Genomic DNA, 20,453 nt, shown 5'->3' with positions numbered 1-20,453 from the left:
GTTCGGACAACGGGACTTTGGCGCATGTCTTTTCAAACGGAGTGGTACGCACAATCGAAAACAAGTTTTTGATTCCATGTGCTTTATTGAGTGTTTGTATGTGCGAAGACTGCTGATATTGAATTAAAACGGTTAGGTGTCGGACAAATTCCACCTGCGTGACGTCAGTGCCTCCCCAGTCATGAACCTCACCGCACGTCACTGCCTATTCATCTCAAAAAATAATTCAAGCACCCAAGTGACCCAACTTTGCCTAAACACATTCAAAAGACAATTTCACAAAATATAGATCCTTTAAACTGAAACATTTCTATGCATTTTCATTCCATATTTGCTGTAGGCTGCATACTATTTGTGATGCTTGTTTCTGCTGCCCTCTAACGGCCTAAAACAGCATTGCAGGAGTCAGCATTGTTTTTCGGCATACCAACGCCCTCAGGGTTGTCACTTGGGTGTGTAGTAGTATTGCGACACGAGAGTAAGACATGTGTCTCTACCACACATGGTATGAAAACTGGCATTGCAAGAATTGCAACCCCACCCTCACTTTAAATGCTCATCAAGGTGAGTTGCCACTCCCAAGTTTCCCTAAAACTGAGCCCATCAACTGCACTATCTAGATTTTTCAGAACCTGAAAAGTCAAATAAAACAAATTCATCATCAACAGACACATGTGAATATCAAATTAGAATTTATTATATTAGATAGATGATAAAAAAAAAGAATACAAATGCAAACAGATGTATCCCTTATAAGAAAGCAACCCTGCACCAAAATTTACACTATGCCCTCTTAAGACAATTGCACACAGGCATAACATATCCAAAAACAAATTATTTTATGATTAGCGAAACAATACCAAACACTCACTTTAGAACTAAATAAAAATAAAAACAAATCCCCTAGAGATCAAATCCTGTTTAGTCATCAAATTTCAGGCACCATTTTACAAATTATGGATGATTTGTTTCTTCACACGCTAAACAAGTCGGTTAACATGCTTAAGTTAAATGAATTGCCATGTGGGCATTTAATCTGCCGGTCAGTATGCACCTTAAAATCTAGTTCAACATTCTGGGGAAAAAAAACACAGAATTATTGCATGGCTAACGGCTAATGTATTTTCCGCACAAACATATTCACTCACACACGTGCGCACAAAAGAAGTTATAGAAAACGGGGAAACAAAACCAATAACAAAAAGCTTTATCCGAAAAATCGTCAGACATAAATCTTTGCGGTTTCCTGAGTGTGTGCAGATAATTAACTCCAGCAATAAAATGTTTTGATTTCCTTTTTGGTCACTGTAAAATCTGTTTCACTCTCAAGAACAAGCATATAGACCACTTTGGATTGTCTCTGGATCTTTAATGACATTTACTTCCACCATTATTTGTTTTCTCAATTCACAATAAGGTCCAAATATATTAACGTTACTTCAACGTGAGTTTAATTATTATTATTTTTTGACAAAACATATTGTTTGACTATTTGATGTGAGTGTTTTCTGCCAATAAGTGAAAGGCCTGACATGTACAGTAAGATGAAGCTGCCCTGTAACCTGCCTCCCTCTTTGTGTCCATTCGTCCATTCAGGACAAAGCCAACAGTGGAAAACTGGATTTCATTGGAAAGGAATGTTAAGTGTTAATTTGTCCTCATATCTGCCTCTTGAAAACAAACTTTAACTTTAAAGGAGTGTGCTTAGCTGACTGCGTTGACTGATCTCTCCAGTGTACTCTTTGGCATGCTTTTATGATCTCTCCATGCTGTATAATTTGAGTCTGTAAATTGGCAAGGAAATGCAAGCAAGTTAAAAACAAAAAGTAACAATTTACAATATGTTGCATTTCATGTGATACTAACTTACCTCTGCCATCAGTCTGTCATAAAGATAAAGAAGAACAATAAATGCACAATGAAAATATTGTGTTCCCGCGAACACGGTCACATGAGAGTAAAACTTCTGAAGTCAAACATCCATAAAGTTTTCCCATTTCCAATCCAACCAAAATCTACCTATTCATAAATTCAACTCAAAAGTTAATTTCAAACTTAAAAAATTAAACGATTTTAAGGGCACCTTATAGTCCGAAAAATACGGTAATATGGAAAGCAATTATATAAGGTTAGCATGTTAGCCTAGCCCTTCTTGCTATGGGACAGGTGTGGAGTACTGGTTTGTAAACAGTGCTGCCTGGCCCAGTAAGAGCCAGGTATCATTTGCACAACTTGGCCAAATGGGTCGAAAATAAAATGAAATAACTCAACGGGTAAATCTCTCAAAAATTCTGTCTACTCTTTGTCAAGTAGAATTTATCAAACTCCTTTTTGAAACTAACCGGCTTATCTGGACATGATCTGATCTAACAAACTAAGTTACAACTGGAATGCATAACATGCTTTTGTGAAGTGTGAAGTCTATCACATGACTTTTTTTTCCCGAAACTAATCAGTAACAATGAATGTGGTCTTTCTACCCGGCGACAGATGCTGTTAGCTTGTTGTCGACTATGCTTAACTTTCTGTATTTTGCGTCTGACAGTGTTATTTAAATGAAGACTAGTGAGTAATGAAATTCAGGCCTCTGTGTCCTGTTTTGAAATAAGTTATGATTAGGTGAGAGTTGAAGCTTTTATTTTACCACTAAATTATTACTGTTTTGCATTATTTAAAAAGAGTCAATTTGAAAAGAATTCTCATTTTTCCTGAGCTTCCTTAAAATCTATCTTGAGAGTGATCTAACAAGTGAAACATGTTTAGTTGGTTGCTATGAGGTGAAATTAAGTAAAAATTTAGTTTAGTTGAAAGCACAATTATTCTATATAATTTTCAGTATAGTACACTCTACTACTGACATATTTGATATCTGCAAACCTACATTCAACCTCCCTTGTCATATTTTTTTTGTTTTAAAAAAAAAAAAACGTGACCCTGGGATTAACCTGCAAAATAATTACTGCTACCTGCTCTTCATAATTTCATAACTAATGTGCTTCATTTGAAACAAATAAAATTCATTCATAATTACATAATTTGCGTCTCAAAAGTAGTCACTGAATACCAAATTTGTTATTTAAAAGCTAAAAAGTTATTTAGAGCCTTGATTTGCACAAAGTTTCATGGTTTCCTTGGACCTAATGAGGCTATAGTTGCAATTCCAGAGTAACAACTTGCTCGTTTAAAGGGCGCTGCATCATGAATGGAATTCAGAGTGAGACGTGAGAGGAAGAGGAAGAACGAGTCAGTTCATACCGCCGTGCCTCCTCCGTTCACATCGTATGCGGTGCTGGAGCTCCTGAAGATGGCAAAAAAGAAAGTTAGGGCTTGTTCCAAGGGTGTGACAGTATGTGGGATGTGTGTGTGTGATTCTGATTAAGTGGACACTACAAAAAAAAATCCAAAAATATGTAATCATAATATAAAAATAATGACAATCATTAGAAATATACCAACACTGTTAGGCATAAAGTCCAATTTTTCTCGCAAATCAATTTTAATTGTCAGTCCTCACTTGGATCTGTGATTCAAATAAAATAGATATCGAAAATAGATGGGCTTATATAGTCTAAAATGTTGAAAATGATTTGCTCTCTAACACAATAATAACATGTTAATGTCAACAAACGAGCCGTATTTTTGTTTTCTGAAAAAGTGATGAGATGTAAGGATTTTACCATGCAGGTAAAATCGTTCGCTTCGATAACTTCATTTGCGGATTGGCTGGTTGAAATCACACGGTTCAACCACTTAGGCGTGGAACTCACCTTAAGTTGAAAGAATGCGCTACCAAATATGTTATGAAATCGAAGACGCAGTGATCTTGTAAATAAATCAAAGCCATTTTGCTTCTTTTATCAGGTAACAACTAAAATAATTCTTATCTATCTCTACAGCCGCTGTTGCAATTTCATTCTTTTGAGTGACAAACAACTCCAGGAATGTACTCGGCAGCAGATAAGAGTGCATTTTCATCGACTCAGTCACACCGGGCCTCCGTCACTGGTATGTTTGGCAGTGGTGGGTGTGGAAACACGCAAATGCATATCTAGGTGCGTCCAAAATATGTTTCTACAATTGGGTCATTTGTCCGGCCGTAAAGATGTTACCGTGATGATCCAAGTTGTGGCATTTGGCGATTGTAATACTTTAAATCCCTTGTTTCCTCTTTTTAAACAGGCCAACACCTTTCCACAAAATCCACCCATCAAGTCTGACAAGTCTAAGCTTTGTCGTGGGAAGGAGATTAATAGCCATGTAGAGTCTTGCATTTATGAGTGGACAAAAATGATATTACAGCACAAGTCAAATGTGTATTTGTTGGTAATGATTAATCCGACATATACAACGATCCTTCAAAAGGTGTGGCGGTGTATGATGATTTGACTTACTTCTGACAAATCGTGCAGAGGGCGACCAGACTAATGCTGAGGATTAGAAAGATGACGAGGGAGATGATGCCCGCCTCAGCAGACGAAAAAGACGACATCATGTCGAACATTGGAATCGGAGCCATTGTGGACGTGCTCTGATATAATCAAACAAAAAAAAAAGATCCACCACCAATTGAGAAAATGATCCAGGTAAGATCATTTCTGTCACAAAAATGACGTGTCACGTGTACAATGCATCTCACTTACCAGTGTGCGCTGCTTGACTCACTCGTGTCACCAACTGCTGCCAGTCATTCAGGTCATGTCACGGTATTATGCGTTGCAAAAAGGCAGGTACTTGAAGGAGGGATTCATTTTCATTGGTGTCCTGCTTGTCTTGAAGGAGGTGCTCGCACAAGCTTGATAACCAGCCCATTGTACTTAAGCTCAACCTGAGAGCAACGCCTGTGCACCTACTACGTACCTCCTGCATCCGCAATCCAGGCACTGTTGTAAAACTGGTATTTGAATTGTATGATAATTTGTGTCATCTGTATAGACGTCTAAAAAATGCCTATAGCATAGACTTCTAATAGACGTCTTAGACGTATTTTAGACGTCTATTGCATAGACATCTGTTTGTTACACTTTTAGACAACTTTTAGACGTGTTTTAGCCGAGACGTCTGGTTAGCAACTAGATGTCTAATAGACGTCAAAATGCTCGCAGGGGTGTATCATCAAAAGGACAAAATAGAAGTATTTGATCCTGTATTGTAGTATTGACCTCATTATAGGCAAAACATTTAAAAACACGTCGAAAATGAGAATGACCCCCCCAAATCTTATTTCCATTCATATCTTGTAGGTGAAGCGACACCTGCTGGTTGGTTTTGGTCATTGCAATACTCAGCTCTAATGGAATGTCACAGTGGAGTGCGAAATACATATGGTGGAGTAAACATCTAAATTGATATAGTCTAACACTGCTAGTTAGATACAATTGTAATCCATTCTCTGAGGTTTTGATTGGGGAGGATGGAAACTGCCATAAAAATGCTTTATCAGTCCCTTTATGGAACAAATTACAGCAAATTATAAAGTTATTTTTAGTGGACCTTCAGAATTATACTAATGAATTCTATTGAACATAACTTCATACCCAGCAGTCCATTTTTCCGCCTACATATCATCTAATGTGCTTTGACTTGTAAGATGAGGTCAAAACAACCTACATATTCTTTAAGTATGGTTTTATGGAATCTTCAACATTTTTTCATTTGTCGTGTCATACGATAATGAGCCAGACACACCCTTGCATGTTTTAGGTGCAGCCAAGATAAAGGTAGAATAGGTCAATAATATAATGGATCCTACTTTCATGGGGTTATAAGGAGCTGGAGTTTAGATTTTGATTGTGATAGCGTGGTGATGTTAATCTAAATTAAACCGGATGAAGACAGTTGACACACCAACATAGTTTTACATTGTTTCAGTTTTATTTGCGCTGACTGCGTGTTTTGCTAGATGTCAAAGCAGGTTCAATAAAAATATTCAAACTCGTTAATAGCTGGTTGGAATATAATTTAATTAATTTTCTTTATTAACTTACACATAACACATTATAAAGGAGGAAAAAAAATGCTAACATTGTTTTAGAAATAAAAATGCTATTTCCTGTTTGGTCATCTGGCCTAGTCCCAATTGTGTAAAATATGTTAAACGCTACACTTAAAATATATATATTAATGATACTGTACACCATTTAAACTTCAGTTCATTGGATCAAAATTTGACTATAATGAAAATAAGCAAAGTTGCACATCAGGGAAAAAAAGTCACTCAGTTCACAGGCAGAATTTAGACAATATAGAGAAACACAGAATATTCCAAGAGTGACCAGTATTGCTCTCGATTCTACTGTGGTGTATAATTTAACACAGTACAGCAGGACAATTTATTCAAATAATCAACTGCAGCGGAGGACACATTGAGCATAATCAGCTTTGGTCACGCTGTTGTCATTTTTCCAATGTTTAGCAGTATTGTTCTCTGGCATCCCTATGATTCTGTGAAGCCAGCTGGTCTGCATGCTTGAGAAAAAAAAAACAGACCCGCATTTTGGCTCACAATTGAGCTGACTAGTCCGATCAGATAATTGTGTACTATCTCATGGCCTAAAATGCCATCTAAATCAACCAAGGGGGAATTTCTTTAATGATAAATAATTGGGAAAAATTGTTGTAGAGCAACAAACTGTTATTTGCAACTCACTCAGATGAGATTCCTTCAGCAGCTCAATAGCAATGATTCATCGAGGAAAGTGTTGCACAATGTTGCAAATATTTCTTCCGTGGATCAGCTGTGAAATATTTTGCATACTTGAAAATAACCATGACATGCCAGTTGGAATACTTCACATTTAATTTGCATTTCATTGCTGCTTTTCATACCGTTGCTTTTCTGATTTCAGCTCTATACACACATTTCTTAATTGTCTCTCTCTTTTTGACCCTTTAGTTGGTTTTGTTTGTGCTTCATTGTTACAAGTGCTGTCAAAATGCAAAACAGGAACAGGGCGGGGAAGGATATACAGGCACACCACAGCTGTGTCTCCCCAAATGTCTCCACCACCGTATCCCTCCGCCTGACATAATCCCAAAAGAGTGCCTCCAGCTGAAACAGTGTGCACAGGGACAAAAACATATGAAAGATTTGGTGACCTTGGCCCAGAAAGTCACAGCGGCCTGGGAAGAAGCGCTCAGGTATGGGGCAGGAGAAGAAGACGGCGCTCAAAAGGAAAGAAGCTACCTGGAGGGCGTGGAAGGGCAGTGAGGGTTCCTCGAACCAGGCCGCAGTTGAAAGTCGGTGCATCACAGGACTGATGTCCAGCAAATATGCTAGAGTGGCGGGGATGAGCTGACAAATTTTACGACCCACGGGATACGGCCGCTGATATCTAGATTTGGCAAAACAGCTGCTAGCGCAGAAAAGCCATCCTAAGAAAGCTGCGCCGGGCAAGAATAGAGAGCCAATGGAGCTGGCTCTCCACGCTGGCTCAGATGTATAAAAATAATGTCCAAGGGAACATCCGTATTGATAAACAGCCACACCCACATAGTCCAGGAAGAACAATAAATAATGTGCATGCTCAGAGTGAGACTGAAAGAGATGAGCTGCTGCACTGAAAAACAAATACGTCAGTGAAGACACAAAGAAGAGGCATAAAGGTAGAGATGCTGCCGTGAAGGTGTACCCCACGGCTCCCATTTTAGCCCACCACTGATGGAGGAGCACAAGGGCTGCCATCAAGTGAGTCCACACGTTGAGAGATTCGTTGTGTCTCTGGAAGAGGCTGAAGAGGTAACAGTGCCATTTCTGGTGGACAGGACGGTATCCCGACAAGATGTAAGGTTCCCGAAACAAGCTGGGGACTTGACTGGAAGAGACAGTGGGGCTGGGCAGTTGCAAGGAAGAAGCTACCAGGTCTGGAAGAAGTTGGCCGATCTGCTTTGCACTTGGGATGATGGTTCTCAGTCGCTGGAGAAACTCTCCTGACATTGCTGGGTCTTGCAGATGGAAGACACGGAAGTGGACAATGTGGATCACGCTGGAAAAAAAAAAATCAATTGTGAATTGATGATGACTTCCTCGTGCCACACTAACACCACACCTTTAAATCAACTCAAATTTATTTGACTTAAATGCTCAGTGGTTATGCAGATTAGTTTCTGTATTGAGACTTTTTTTTATTTATCCCCTTCAAAGTAACCTGCTTACTCCTTTTCTTCTGTTTGTTGACATACAATATCTCTCTTTTTTTTTTGCAGTTTTCTGTAGTACAAGTAGAAAACTGACACAAGACGAGTAGAATCGAGCTGGACTCTGCAGTAAACAAACGGCCTGTATCCACAATCAGTATGAGTTGTAGCAAATGAATGAATGGATGGCATAGTTACCCCACAATTGAAATCACACTTGCTTTTCTCTTCAACTCAAAACAATTTGAACAGAGATGCATTTTCCCCCCCACAATGAACTTATTCACGGGATTTGTGTGCAAAGCAAAATTGGCCAGTGAATCAGCAGCACGTGGCATTCTTAAACCTCCCCAAAAAACATTTGCTTATTCCAACAATGAACAATTACGGGAGGCGCATTGTAGGTGAGGTCATTTGCAGTGACATTCCTTCACAAATGTCTACAGGACAAAATATATGCAGTTAAACTTGCGAATAGAGTATCACGTAAAGTATATATGCACACAATAACTTAATCTACTGCTGTCAGCAAGGTAAATATGCACCTGAGAAACAATCGTTGGCTCGTCAAACATTTCACATGCCCTAGTTAAACTCCTATGATCTTAGTTATTAGTATAATAATAATAACGAAGGTTACTGAAAAACTATGCAACATGAAGTAATTCTGAAGCTATTCAAAACAAGTTAGAAGCACCAGATTTTACTATAATGAAATCAAACGTGATCCGTGCGTGCCTCACCTGTCACGATCGAACCCGTTGTCCACCTGGAGTTGCGCGTCTCTGCAAGATAGTCGACACAAATGAAGCGACACTTTACTCGCCAGTTTGGAACATGACATGTGGACGGGAGGTTTTATTCATGAAGCTTGAGAAGGAAAAGGGATAGTTAACTTGGAAGTTTGTAGGCGGTGTTAATGTGACTATGGAGAAACGCCCCTGAGCCTCCCACGAATCATCAGAACTGTGTGTTCATGTTTAAAAGTTAAAAAAAAATGTCATTTGTTTTTGTCATGTATGTCAAATGCATGCTGACTTTTAATGTATGGCGACATCTTTTGTTGTGTTTCGAAATGCCAGTTATTATTATTATTAAGGTGAATCAGTCGAAAAATGTAGGAATGTGGATGAGATGCTTGCAATAGTTTGTTGCTGAATGAGCAGAAATAATAGAAACACGTCCCACGATAATATATTGAAGTTAAACACAAGTCTACCTAAAAAAAAAGAACAATAATTAACTTGAAAAAACATCCATCCAGCCACCCATCCATCCATTTTCTGAGTCGCTTATTCTCAGACAAATAAAATTATTAACTACATTACCCACAAATCCCGTGGAGGCAGGTGTTTTCCCAAAAGTGCGTGAGTCATGGCAGATATTTTACATCAGAAAAAAATCCACTCCACCAAAATGACTGTCGCAAAACATGCATAAACCCTATTATGCAATACCAAGGAAGAATATTTATTTAAATCTCTCACAGTGGGGATTTAAAGTAGCGCGTGTGTGGTTGTGTTATTAAAGTGCGTGCAATATTATCTTCGCAAACAAATGTTTCGAAATCGACAGTGCAATGCAGTGACAAGTGAATAAGGAAAAAAAGCAGGCCGCCCTCTTCTGGACAATACTGAAATTGTCTAGTTTACGGTTCTTGCGCTTTCCTTATCGGGACTCACTTCCTGTTTTATTTTCGCGGGAGTTTTTCGTAGGGCTGGGTCACATGGACACGCAAAGGACTGTCATTGGATATCCGTAATGAACCCGTGGTGAACACGGAATTGTATCGACCAATCCCATGTTACGTTCTTGTTGCGTCACGACGTCGTGGCGCGAAAAGTCTTCATTGTGCAGACAAACTTTAGAAAGCTGCACGTCGGTCGGATTTGTTTAGCATTTAATAGCGTTTTTTTCCCTCCCCAGCTAAATAAACTCAAACTCTTGCATCATGGCTACCGATGTTGTAGATGACCTTTCGATGAGAGAGGCACAGAGAGATTATTTGGATTTTCTGGACGATGATGTAAGTTTCATTATGTTAGCCCGATCACCATAATGTGGCTCACGTTGTTATATTAATCGAGATGTGTAAATTAAGTGACGATTGGTCCCTGTTTAAGAAATAAGCTTATTCATGTTACCGATTTTAGACTGTCCGAACTGTCTCGGTTGTTTTTCAATATTTGAGAGGAAACTTAAACGTGCATTTTGTTTTTTGTAATTTAGCAAGACCAGGCCGTTTACCAAAGCAAAGTCCGTGACATGATCAGCGAGAATAAGTCTCGTCTCATCGTCAACATTAACGACCTGAGGAGACGCAATGAAGCACGGGCTGCCAAGTGAGTATAATAAACATACGTGACATTATTATTATTATTATTTTTTGTCAAGTATGTGTTTCTGGGTGTCATACAGAGCAGTTGGGACCTTATTAGTTTAAATGTTCTACACAAAATTCTTAATATAATAAATCTTAATAAATATTTGTCTATTAAATTGCAATTATAATGTGATTGGAATAGGACAGTCCCAATAGTTTTGCTCAATAACTTGTGCAGCTTTCTCAGTGTTTCATTCTTTCTTCCAGGTTGATGAACAACGCTTTTGAAGAGCTGATGGCCTTCCAACTGGCCCTGAAGGACGTGGTGGCCTCGGTGGACGCCACCTACGCCAAACAGTACGAGGAGTTCAACATCGGCTTGGAAGGAAGCTTCGGCACCAAGCACGTCACCCCGAGGACGCTCACCTCCAGGCTGCTGGGCAGCATGGTCTGTGTGGAGGGCATCATCACCAAATGTGAGTGTCTTTGGGATATCTGTCAAGTTTAAAGCATACATTTTTTGTTTTTTTAATGTAATACTCCCTCAATTTGTCTTAGGTTCTCTCGTGCGCCCCAAAGTGGTGCGCAGTGTCCACTATTGCCCCGCCACCAACAAGACCATGGAGAGGAAGTACACAGATATGACTTCTTTGGATGCTTTCCCTTCTAATTCCATCTACCCCACCAAGGTATATAAACACATACTTTTGCTCTCTTCTATCAGTGGGACACACTCTTATCAATCCCCAATCTTCCCTCTCGGGTCCTTCCAAACAGGACGAAGAGAACAACCCGCTAGAAACAGAGTTCGGACTATCTGTCTACAAGGACCACCAGACCATCACGGTTCAGGAGATGCCGGAGAAAGCCCCGGCGGGCCAGTTGCCTCGCTCTGTGGACATTATTCTGGACAATGACTTAGTGGACGTGGTCAAACCAGGAGACAGAGTGCAGGTCATCGGAACGTACCGCTGCCTGCCTGGAAAGAAGGGAGGCTTCACATCTGGGACATTCAGGTAGAACCTCCATTAATACTTTTTGCTAACACTCCTGATTTGATTTGCACTCTACAAAGATATTATTACATTTCTGTTTTATGTATTTATTTTTTATTGTTTGGGGGGCCCAGGACTATCATGATCGCCTGTAATGTCAAACAGATGAGCAAGGAAGTGTCCCCAACCTTCAGTGCCGAAGACATCAGCAAAATTCGAAACTTCAGTCGCAGTCGCTCTGGCGTAAGTCCTGGCATTCATAATTACTTCATTTAATCATTCCTATGAACTGAAAATATGTACAATGGCTCTTAATGATTCCTCGATTATTAAAGTAGTTGTCGATTAATTTGCTAATCAATTAACATTTTTTTAGTGGTCTTCAATTAACAGGCTCGTTTTTCCGCTTTCTTCCAGAATGTTTTCGATCAGCTGGCTCGCTCACTGGCCCCCAGCATCCACGGTCACGAATACATCAAGAAGGCGATTCTCTGCATGTTGCTTGGTGGGGTGGAGAAGGTGCTGGAAAACGGCTCGCGACTCAGAGGAGACATCAACATTCTGCTCATTGGTACGAGAACTAGCCTTGCTTCAATGGGGTACACACAAAGGAGGATTGATATTAATTCCATCCACACAATATTAGAGAATACTGTTAACACTTGTGGAGTCACGTAGAACAAATTACTGCATTTTTCCAACCTTTAAATAATATATTGTTGCGCATTGATCTATTTCAGGTGACCCTTCTGTCGCCAAATCTCAGCTTCTGCGTTACGTTCTCCACACCGCACCGAGAGCAATCCCCACCACTGGACGGGGTTCCACTGGGGTTGGCTTGACCGCTGCTGTCACCACTGACCAGGAAACCGGTAGGAAATCCTCCATTTCCTTCTTGTCCGATCAGATCGATTTAATCTTTCAATCCGCCTCAAGGGGAGCGGCGTCTGGAAGCCGGCGCCATGGTGCTGGCTGACCGCGGCGTGGTGTGCATCGACGAGTTTGACAAGATGTCCGACATGGACCGCACGGCCATCCACGAGGTCATGGAGCAGGGTCGAGTCACTATCGCTAAAGCCGGCATCCACGCCCGCCTTAATGCCCGTTGCTCTGTTCTGGCGGCCGCCAACCCCGTCTACGGCAGAGTGAGTTCGAAAAAGAATCCATGTCGCCTCCTGAACAGTACACGCTCACCTTGTGACTCTTTTGTTCTCATAGTATGACCAGTACAAGACCCCCATGGAGAACATCGGACTGCAGGACTCCTTGCTGTCACGTTTCGACCTCCTCTTCATCGTGCTGGATCAGATGGATCCGGAGCAGGACCGGGTGATTTCTGACCACGTCCTCAGGATGCACCGCTATCGTGACCCCCGTGAGCAGGAGGGTGCAGGTACTGTGATTCAGCTTCATCCAGAAAATAAACATGAAGGTTCCGCTTATTTATTTAGATTTCTTTATGATGATTTTTTAGCAATGGCTCTAGGCGGCTCAGTCGACGTCCTGGCCACAGACGACCCAGATGTTGTGGCGCAAGAGCACGAAGAGCTGCAGGTTTTTGAGAAACACAACAACCTGCTGCATGGAAATAAAAAAAAGAGGTAGAATCTTAATTTTTTGCCTTTGTGTAACTATAGAAGAGCCCATCGCTGATTTTGCTTCCATTGTTGATGACCCGATTGGATCGAATCTTCTTTCAGCATTCTCATTCGTGTCTCAGGTTGTTGAATGGCTTAATGTGACAGATTTGGAATCTTTCAGAGAGAAGATTGTCAGCAAGGAATTTATGAGGAAGTACATCCACATCGCCAAGGGGGTGACGCCGGTGCTGACGGAGGAGGCGGCCAATCATATCGCAGAAGAGTACTCAAGGTTGAGGAGCCAGGAGCAGCTGAGTGCTGATATTGCCAGAGTGAGCAGTCGGGCTGAGAAATAATCTATTCGACATTGCACAGTAAGAGAACGCAATTTTCAAATGTCCTGTTTTCTGTTTAGACGTCTCCAGTGACGGCTCGTACGCTGGAGACCCTGATCCGTCTGTCCACGGCTCACGCCAAGGCCCGCATTAGCAAAGTGGTTGAGATTGAAGACTCTGAAGTTGCGGTTGAGCTCGTCCAGTTCGCTTACTTCAAGAAGGTTTGTGCAGATCAAGCTAACGCAGATAGCAAATTGATTTTTTTTTTTTTTAGCAACATGTGACAATGCTTTTATGCAGGTGCTCGAGAAAGAAAAGAAGCGTTCCAGAAAGCAACATGCGTCTGGCTCGGATGAAGAGGAACCGGAAGAGGAGGCATCTACTCAGCAGTCACAGAGATCTCAGACAAAGAGGTACACATAAATTCCAATGTTTTTGCCATTTGTCTTTTCAGATGCTTGCAATAATCTATTTGTCCTGAAGGGTGCGCCGTGGGTCTCAAGGCAGCGAGCCCTACAGTCCATATGACTTCAGTGAAGAGCAGGAAGTCCCTGAGAGTAAGTGTATTCATTAACAAACGTGACACAAAGGACATTCTTAAAAAAAACAATTCTTAACGTAAAATGGCAGAAATTCAACTAATACCTGAGACATTTTTATTAATTCGATTGTTAGCTTTATTTTTCAAATTTGATGGTAGTCTCACATTGTCGTTGTGCTGTTCAGTTCAGGCCTCTGCAGGGAAAAAAGCCAAGCGGACGCAGGAGCAGGAGGGACAAATGGATACCGCCTCACCGGCTGAGGTCGCTGAGCTCTCTACTGAAAGGTGGGTGCCTTAAATTCGAAATTACGAAAAATAACATTAACTATTCCTTTTGTGATTCCTCCCGCTAGGCTGAAGGAGTTCAAGTCGTCCCTGTTGGCCGTTTTCCAGTCTGCCCACGCTCAGTCGGTAAAGATGCAGGTGCTGATGGATGGCATCAACAAAGAGCGTCGGGTGCGCTTCACCGAGGCGGAGGTCCGCGCCGCTTTGACTCGCATGCAGGATGATAACCAGGTCATGGTGGCTGATGACATCATCTTCCTCATCTGAGAACAGGTCAATTCTGAATCTGTCAATTATGTTCCATGGACTGCTAAAGAATTTGTGTTTTTCATATTAACGCAATCATTTACAATTCCCCCTTTGAATCCTGTAAATAGAGTGGAAGCAATTTGAAAAAGAAAAAAGAAAAAGAATAAAAATACATTTGTACACTGTTTTTTTTATTTTTATTTTTTTATTCCAATAGCTATCCATTCCTTTTTTAGTATCGCTTATTTCTCATCAGGGCTGCAAGTTGAAACATATCACAAATATAGGATTTTATGATTGTCAGCAGTCTGAAGTCTCAAAATTTACATTCTTTAGAAAATTTATAGAGAGAGAGAATGACTCCAGCTAACATGCCGATTGTGGAAACTCTAAATGTGGAAACTCTAAATGAAACTCTAGCGCTTTACGTAAACAAGGCAAGTTTATTTATGGCACTGTGGGAACATTATTGAACTTGGTCTTAAATTGTACTTCACATTAAAAAGTCATAAAATCTTTCACTTGCTGTAGAAACCCAGTCATGACTCGAGGTGCCTTTTTTGTTCACATGAAGATATAATATTTTCTTTTAGATGATCATAAAAAAAAAAAAAAAAGATTGTGGCCTTCTGACATGAACACAAAAATATTAATAAAAATAATAGTAGTAATTTAAATTTACCTTAATTATTGGTTATATTTATTATTTTGCCATAAGTGGACACAGTGGCTATAATTTATCATTTGATTTAAAGTACTCTATCCTCAATATTGATTGCTATTCTGAGCTTTACCTGCCTAGTTCATTCATAAAATATTGGGTGTCCATTTGTGCAACAGTATTAATTTTTTTCTTAACGTCTCAGGTTCAAGGATGAGCGTAATTGTGCATATTGACGCACAACTGGCACAACTCCTACAAGCAATGTCCTTAACTGACTTCGACCTGTGATTTGTGCTTATCTATAGTTTTGATCAGTCTGCAGAAGAGAATGTATTTGCTACCACCTTCATCCAGGATGCACAGTCTTGAGTTTAGAAAGCCACAGATGACTCATACCAGAGCTTGTTAAAAAAAATGTTTTTACTTTTTTTCTAAAGGTAATCAACATCTTATAAAAACACAGTGTCATCACATGTCATCTCCTTAAGATTTGTTTGTCTCCAATTTTGTTTTCCCCAAACCGTTTAATTTTTCCTCTGATGACTCAAGGTTGAATTTTCACTGAGGTCAAATGTTATGACATCATTTCATATGAGCCGAAAATTTGAAATATGTGAAGAAATTGTGATTACAGTGAGATTCAAACCCAGAACATCTGATTGCAAAGATGTCTGCCACATGAGTCTTTTTTGTTTTTGTTTTTTTGTGTAGTCTAAATGTGTTGCTGTCATTCCTGTAACCACTGAGATGACATGAATGTTTTTTTTTTTTTAGGTCATGGAGAACATCTATCGCATGATTCATAAGCTGTGTGGGATATGAAAGTGTATGTAATGTCACACCTACGTAGAATCCCCCGGGTACTATAAAAGATAAATTGGCAGATTAAAAAAAAAAAAAAAAAGTTTTCCTTTAGTTTTCATACACTATATTTTGGTTAAAGATCTAACATTATTCTCTCCTCCATTTTAAATTTGCTTATTTTTATTCATCCCTGCTCAAATAATAATAATGTGCCATTCCACCAAAATCTCACTTATCTACTTTCAGTATCTTAAACATTTGAATACTTCATGACTCAGCCGCTTGGTAAAAGGTTCCGAGGTGCAGTGCTCCATTTTACAGCTTCCTCTGTTTCGAGATGCACGTTGATATGTCACATGGTCTTTGAACTTGTTTGGCTAATTCATGACCACAACCACAATAAACATATGTGAGGTGTTGGTAGTGTTGTGATGGGGGAAGAACAAACAAAGTTTAATCTGGTTTGCTCATCAAGAGAGTGGTTTTGAAAAAAAAAAAAAAAATGAGGCGATAAAAGGACTGTAGAAGACAATAAAAAAAAAAAAAAAGCTTTCTGTGCAGTCGGACTGTGCGACGATGCTTGTGGTAAGTCAAGTCTTTTTGATTATCAACTAATTTGTTCATTTTTGTAAATATTGTTCCTGAGATTTTATTTATTTTTTAGTTAAGAGTTGTCTTGTTTCTGAGTCTGGCTACTGCACTGCACGCCACCGACGGAGGTCCACCAAACAAAGTCCGGGTGGGTCGTAAAGGTGGACATAAGAGAAGGACAGTGAAACTGGTGGTGGAAAATTTCCTGCATGAATCAGGCGATTTGATGGTCGCCGATTCTGTCCCAAATTTTGCCAACATCTCTCTCTCACCATGGACTTACAAGTGAGCAAGACACATTGACTCAATTTAAATAACACAAATCAATACAGTTGCTTTTTTTTTTTAAATTCAAAAATACAATTACTAATATTTTTTTTAAATTTTGGCCCAAATTCTGTTGATTTATTTTCCCTAGCACATCAAATAGTAATATAAATAATATAACATCTAATATAGTAATATCTTTAGTAATAATTTTTAATTAACGGTTAGGTCCCTAGCACATCAAATAGTAATATAAATAATATAACATCTAATATAGTAATATCTTTAGTAATAATTTTTAATTAACGGTTAGGTCCAGCAACAGGTGGATTTAAAGTTATATAGTTAAATCATGTTATTTCAAACAGACATTTCATTGGAGCACTTAAATTGTATTGTCAATACAACACTATGGTAATGTAATAATGGACCTAGTAGGCTATATGATTGTATTACCTATAATAATTTCTATAATTAGATACATAGAAAACTATTCAAAATTTGAACTCTGAATCGAGCCTATGACTAATAATACAAATGCTATACAATACGATACAATTAGACCTTCAGGTACGTTCAAAGCGTGGATCTAAATCGGTTTGATGTTGGGCTGATTTGTTGTTTCTTTCAAATAAAATAAATTGAATAGTTTGGGCTTTGGAGAGTACGTAAATCTTTGTACATATGATGTTTGAACAGCTTATGCCACGAGCCAGCTCTGCTTACCGGTCCTGGGTGGTGGTTATTTTCTTGTGGCACTATTCCAACCAATCTTTTTCTCCAGAGAGTCCCTTGTGCCATCTCGTCTCCCTCGGGTGCTCTCCGATGCACGTTGTCTAACTTCCGCTTGTCTCAACCAAGACAGTGGAGAGGAGGATGCAACCTTAGAGGTCAAACCTATCAAGTACCAGGTCTTGGTTCTGCACAGGTGGGAACCTCTGATGTATTTTTTTATTTATTTGTTTGTTTGTTTATCTAAAATATTACATGTATTGCATACATGTGATGTAATGCATGCTTTTTATTACCAGCCCCTATTAAAAAAAAAATTGGTAGTCATATTAACTTGACCCACATTTTTCTCCTTCTCATTGCAGAGTTTCAAACCAAAGGTCAAATAGCAACTTGACAAAGAAGAAGAAAAAGAAAATGAAGTTCAGACTAGAAATACAAACGATCACAGTGGGTTGTACATGCGTAAGGCGCACTGTTTGACTTGCTTGTCACTTTCATTGTTACTAAGCTGGAATCATTTTGCCTCCTCCAGTTGTTTAAGATGAAAAACTTGTACATGAAAAAATAAAACTTGAAACTGAAAATAAATGTGTTGAGCTTGAAACTTGAAAAAATAAACAAGATGTATTAAAAATAAAAATACTAAAAAAAAATGTTCCTTAGTTTGCAATTCTTTCGACTATTCAAATTTTGCAGGGTTTTAACGGCACTCTTTTGTGCGTTTTTTATTTTTTTTCATTAGTAAATGGAGCCACAGCCCTCACCCCCACCTTCTGATTGGCTGTTTGATTTGTGACGTCACTCGGACACTCCATTAGGTACACCGCCATTTTCAGGTGTACCTAATAACAGGCCAATTCATTAGGGAAAAAGCATGGCCAAAGCTTAACTGAAAGTGAAAAGTGCCACACCCGCCCTCACCCCCACTTTCTGATTGGCTGGTTGATCTGTGACGTCACTTGGACACTCCATTAGGTACACCCCCATTTTCAAGTGTACCTAATAACAGGCCACTTTATTAGGGAAATATCATGGTCAAAGGTCACAGGTGTCGAACTCCTGTCCTCGGGGGCCGCGTTCCAATATGTTTTCCAAGTTACCCTCGTTAAGCCCAGCTGCGTGAAAAGTTTTAGCTCCTTTTACGTTCTGCAGGAGCTAAAACTTTTCACGCAGGTGCACTTAACGAGGTAATCACACGGACACTCCATTAGGTACACCGCCATTTTCAAGTGTACCTAATAGGCCACTTTATTAGGGAAATATCATGGTCAAAGGTCACAAGTGTCAAGCTCTAGTCTTCAGGGCCGCGTTCCAACATGTTTTCCAAGAGTCGCTCGTTAAGTGCACCTGCGTGAAAAGTTTTAGCTCCTGCAGAACGTGAAAATGACAAATCTTTTCACGCAGGTGCGTTTAACGAGGGTAACTTGGAAAACATATTGGAACGCGGCCCCTCGAGGACTGGAGGTCGACACCCCTGGTTTAAGTGAAAAGTGCCACACCCGCCCTCACCCCCACTCTGATTGGCTGTTTGATGTGTGACGTCACTCGGACTCTCCATTAGGTACACCGCCATTTTTAGGTGTACCTAATCACAGGCCACTTCATTAGGGAAAAATCATGGTCTAAGCTTAACTGAAAGTGAAAAGTGCCACACCCGCCCTCACCCCCACTTTCTGATTGGCTGCTTCATCTGTGACGTCACTCGGACTCTCCATTAGGTACAGCGCCATTTTTAGGTGTACCTAATCACAGGCCACTTCATTAGGGAAAAATCATGGCTAAAGCTTAACTGAAAGTGAAAAGTGCCACACCCGCCCTCACCCCCACTTTCTGATTGGCTGGTTCATCTGTGACGTCACTCGGACTCTCCATTAGGTACACCGCCATTTTCAGGTGTACCTAATCACAGGCCACTTCATTAGGGAAAAATCATGGTCAAAGCTTAACTGAAAGTGAAAAGTGCCACACCCGCCCTCACCCCCACTTTCTGATTGGCTAGTTCATCTGTGACGTCACTCGGACTCTCCATTAGGTACACCGCCATTTTTAGGTGTACCTAATCACAGGCCAATTCATTAGGGAAAAATCATGGTCAAAGCTTAACTGAAAGTGAAAAGTGCCACACCCGCCCTCACCCCCACTTTCTGATTGGCTGGTTGATCTGTGACGTCACTCGGACTCTCCATTAGGTACACCGCCATTTTTAGGTGTACCTAATCACAGGCCAATTCATTAGGGAAAAATCATGGTCAAAGCTTAACTGAAAGTGAAAAGTGCCACACCCGCCCTCACCCCCACTTTCTGATTGGCTGGTTCATCTGTGACGTCACTCGGACTCTCCATTAGGTACACCGCCATTTTCAAGTGTACCTAATAACAGGCCAGTTTATTAGGGAAAAATCATGGCCAAAGCTTAACTGAAAGTGAAAAGTGCCACACCCGCCCTCACCCCCACTTTCTGATTGGCCAGTTCATCTGTGACGTCACTCGGACTCTCAATTAGGTACACCGCCATTTTCAAGTGTACCAAATAATTTTTTGTACGTGTCAAGAATGTGTATTTGACTACTTTTTATTTTGGGGGACACAACGTAAAACACATATTGTCATATAAAGCAGTTAACCAAATGTCAGATTTTTGTTTTCATGCCCAAAAAAATAAAAACAAGGAATAAAACACCAGACAAGTTTTAACATAAATGTTTATTAAAATAATGGTCTTCTTCGTTTTGTTTTACGGCGAGGTGGCACCAGCTTCAATGCGCATTACCGACACCTACTGGTTGAACTTAAGGAAGTGATTTGTTCACTGAAGGAATTGGATCTTTTGAACGAATCGTTCACTCACGAGCCTACACTATCTTCCATCCCGTTCTCCGTTCATCCATTCATCCGTTCATCCATCCATCCATCCATCCATCCATCCATCCATCCATCCATCCATCCATCCA

At 40.0% G+C, this 20,453-nt stretch overlaps 3 protein-coding genes across 6 annotated transcripts; 2 read left to right on the top strand and 1 right to left on the bottom strand.

Annotated features, from left to right (window-relative positions):
- Positions 1 to 4,442: 4,442 nt before the first annotated feature.
- On the top strand, positions 4,443 to 16,047 carry mcm3 (minichromosome maintenance complex component 3). 4 transcript variants are annotated; one of them, XM_061270300.1, is made up of 18 exons: positions 4,443 to 4,583; positions 10,060 to 10,159; positions 10,363 to 10,475; positions 10,724 to 10,932; positions 11,015 to 11,145; positions 11,234 to 11,472; positions 11,586 to 11,694; positions 11,869 to 12,022; positions 12,192 to 12,323; positions 12,388 to 12,596; positions 12,670 to 12,844; positions 12,926 to 13,052; positions 13,213 to 13,363; positions 13,447 to 13,587; positions 13,667 to 13,779; positions 13,850 to 13,923; positions 14,093 to 14,192; positions 14,261 to 14,979. In XM_061270300.1, the coding sequence occupies exons 2-18, from the start codon at positions 10,085 to 10,087 to the stop codon at positions 14,457 to 14,459; spliced, it is 2,451 nt and encodes an 816-aa protein (XP_061126284.1). In that variant the 5' UTR covers positions 4,443 to 4,583; positions 10,060 to 10,084; the 3' UTR covers positions 14,460 to 14,979. The 4 variants fall into 4 exon arrangements, with proteins under 4 accessions (XP_061126284.1, XP_061126282.1, XP_061126283.1 ...); XM_061270298.1 differs by lacking the exon at positions 4,443 to 4,583 and adding an exon at positions 15,880 to 16,047 and having other exon boundaries at positions 9,089 to 10,159; positions 14,261 to 14,465; XM_061270299.1 differs by lacking the exon at positions 4,443 to 4,583 and adding an exon at positions 15,308 to 15,860 and having other exon boundaries at positions 9,089 to 10,159; positions 14,261 to 14,465.
- Positions 5,942 to 9,018, bottom strand: paqr8 (progestin and adipoQ receptor family member VIII). Its single transcript, XM_061270323.1, has 2 exons — positions 8,877 to 9,018; positions 5,942 to 7,982 (listed from the first exon to the last, which is right to left on the bottom strand). Exons 1-2 carry the CDS (start codon positions 8,975 to 8,977, stop codon positions 6,863 to 6,865), a joined length of 1,221 nt encoding a protein of 406 aa, XP_061126307.1. The 5' UTR covers positions 8,978 to 9,018; the 3' UTR covers positions 5,942 to 6,862.
- Positions 16,048 to 16,200: 153 nt separating the features above from the next.
- On the top strand, positions 16,201 to 18,138 carry il17a/f3 (interleukin 17a/f3). Its single transcript, XM_061270340.1, has 4 exons — positions 16,201 to 16,494; positions 16,574 to 16,785; positions 17,552 to 17,695; positions 17,865 to 18,138. The coding sequence occupies exons 1-4, from the start codon at positions 16,486 to 16,488 to the stop codon at positions 17,980 to 17,982; spliced, it is 483 nt and encodes a 160-aa protein (XP_061126324.1). The 5' UTR covers positions 16,201 to 16,485; the 3' UTR covers positions 17,983 to 18,138.
- The last annotated feature ends 2,315 nt before the right edge of the window (positions 18,139 to 20,453 follow it).

This window comes from Syngnathus typhle, linkage group LG22, assembly GCF_033458585.1.
Source record: "Syngnathus typhle isolate RoL2023-S1 ecotype Sweden linkage group LG22, RoL_Styp_1.0, whole genome shotgun sequence".
Taxonomy (NCBI): Eukaryota; Metazoa; Chordata; class Actinopteri; order Syngnathiformes; family Syngnathidae; genus Syngnathus; species Syngnathus typhle.
The sequence above is the reverse complement of the archived record's forward strand: the minus strand, read 5'-3'. Positions and strand labels throughout refer to the sequence as shown.

What these genes read in the sequence shown, in the direction of transcription:
- paqr8 (XM_061270323.1), bottom strand. Translation starts at nt 8,977, where the DNA reads ATGTCATGTTCCAAACTGGCGAGTAAAGTGTCGCTTCATTTGTGTCGA. An exon ending in AACGGGTTCGATCGTGACAG is followed by an intron (nt 7,983 to 8,876) that starts GTGAGGCACGCA and finishes TTTTTTTTCCAG; the next exon opens with CGTGATCCACATTGTCCACT.
- mcm3 (XM_061270298.1), top strand. Translation starts at nt 10,085, where the DNA reads ATGGCTACCGATGTTGTAGATGACCTTTCGATGAGAGAGGCACAGAGA. An exon ending in TCAGTCGCAGTCGCTCTGGC is followed by an intron (nt 11,695 to 11,868) that starts GTAAGTCCTGGC and finishes GCTTTCTTCCAG; the next exon opens with AATGTTTTCGATCAGCTGGC. An exon ending in GCTGAGCTCTCTACTGAAAG is followed by an intron (nt 14,193 to 14,260) that starts GTGGGTGCCTTA and finishes TCCTCCCGCTAG; the next exon opens with GCTGAAGGAGTTCAAGTCGT.
- il17a/f3 (XM_061270340.1), top strand. An exon ending in CTCTCACCATGGACTTACAA is followed by an intron (nt 16,786 to 17,551) that starts GTGAGCAAGACA and finishes CTTTTTCTCCAG; the next exon opens with AGAGTCCCTTGTGCCATCTC. An exon ending in CAGGTCTTGGTTCTGCACAG is followed by an intron (nt 17,696 to 17,864) that starts GTGGGAACCTCT and finishes TTCTCATTGCAG; the next exon opens with AGTTTCAAACCAAAGGTCAA.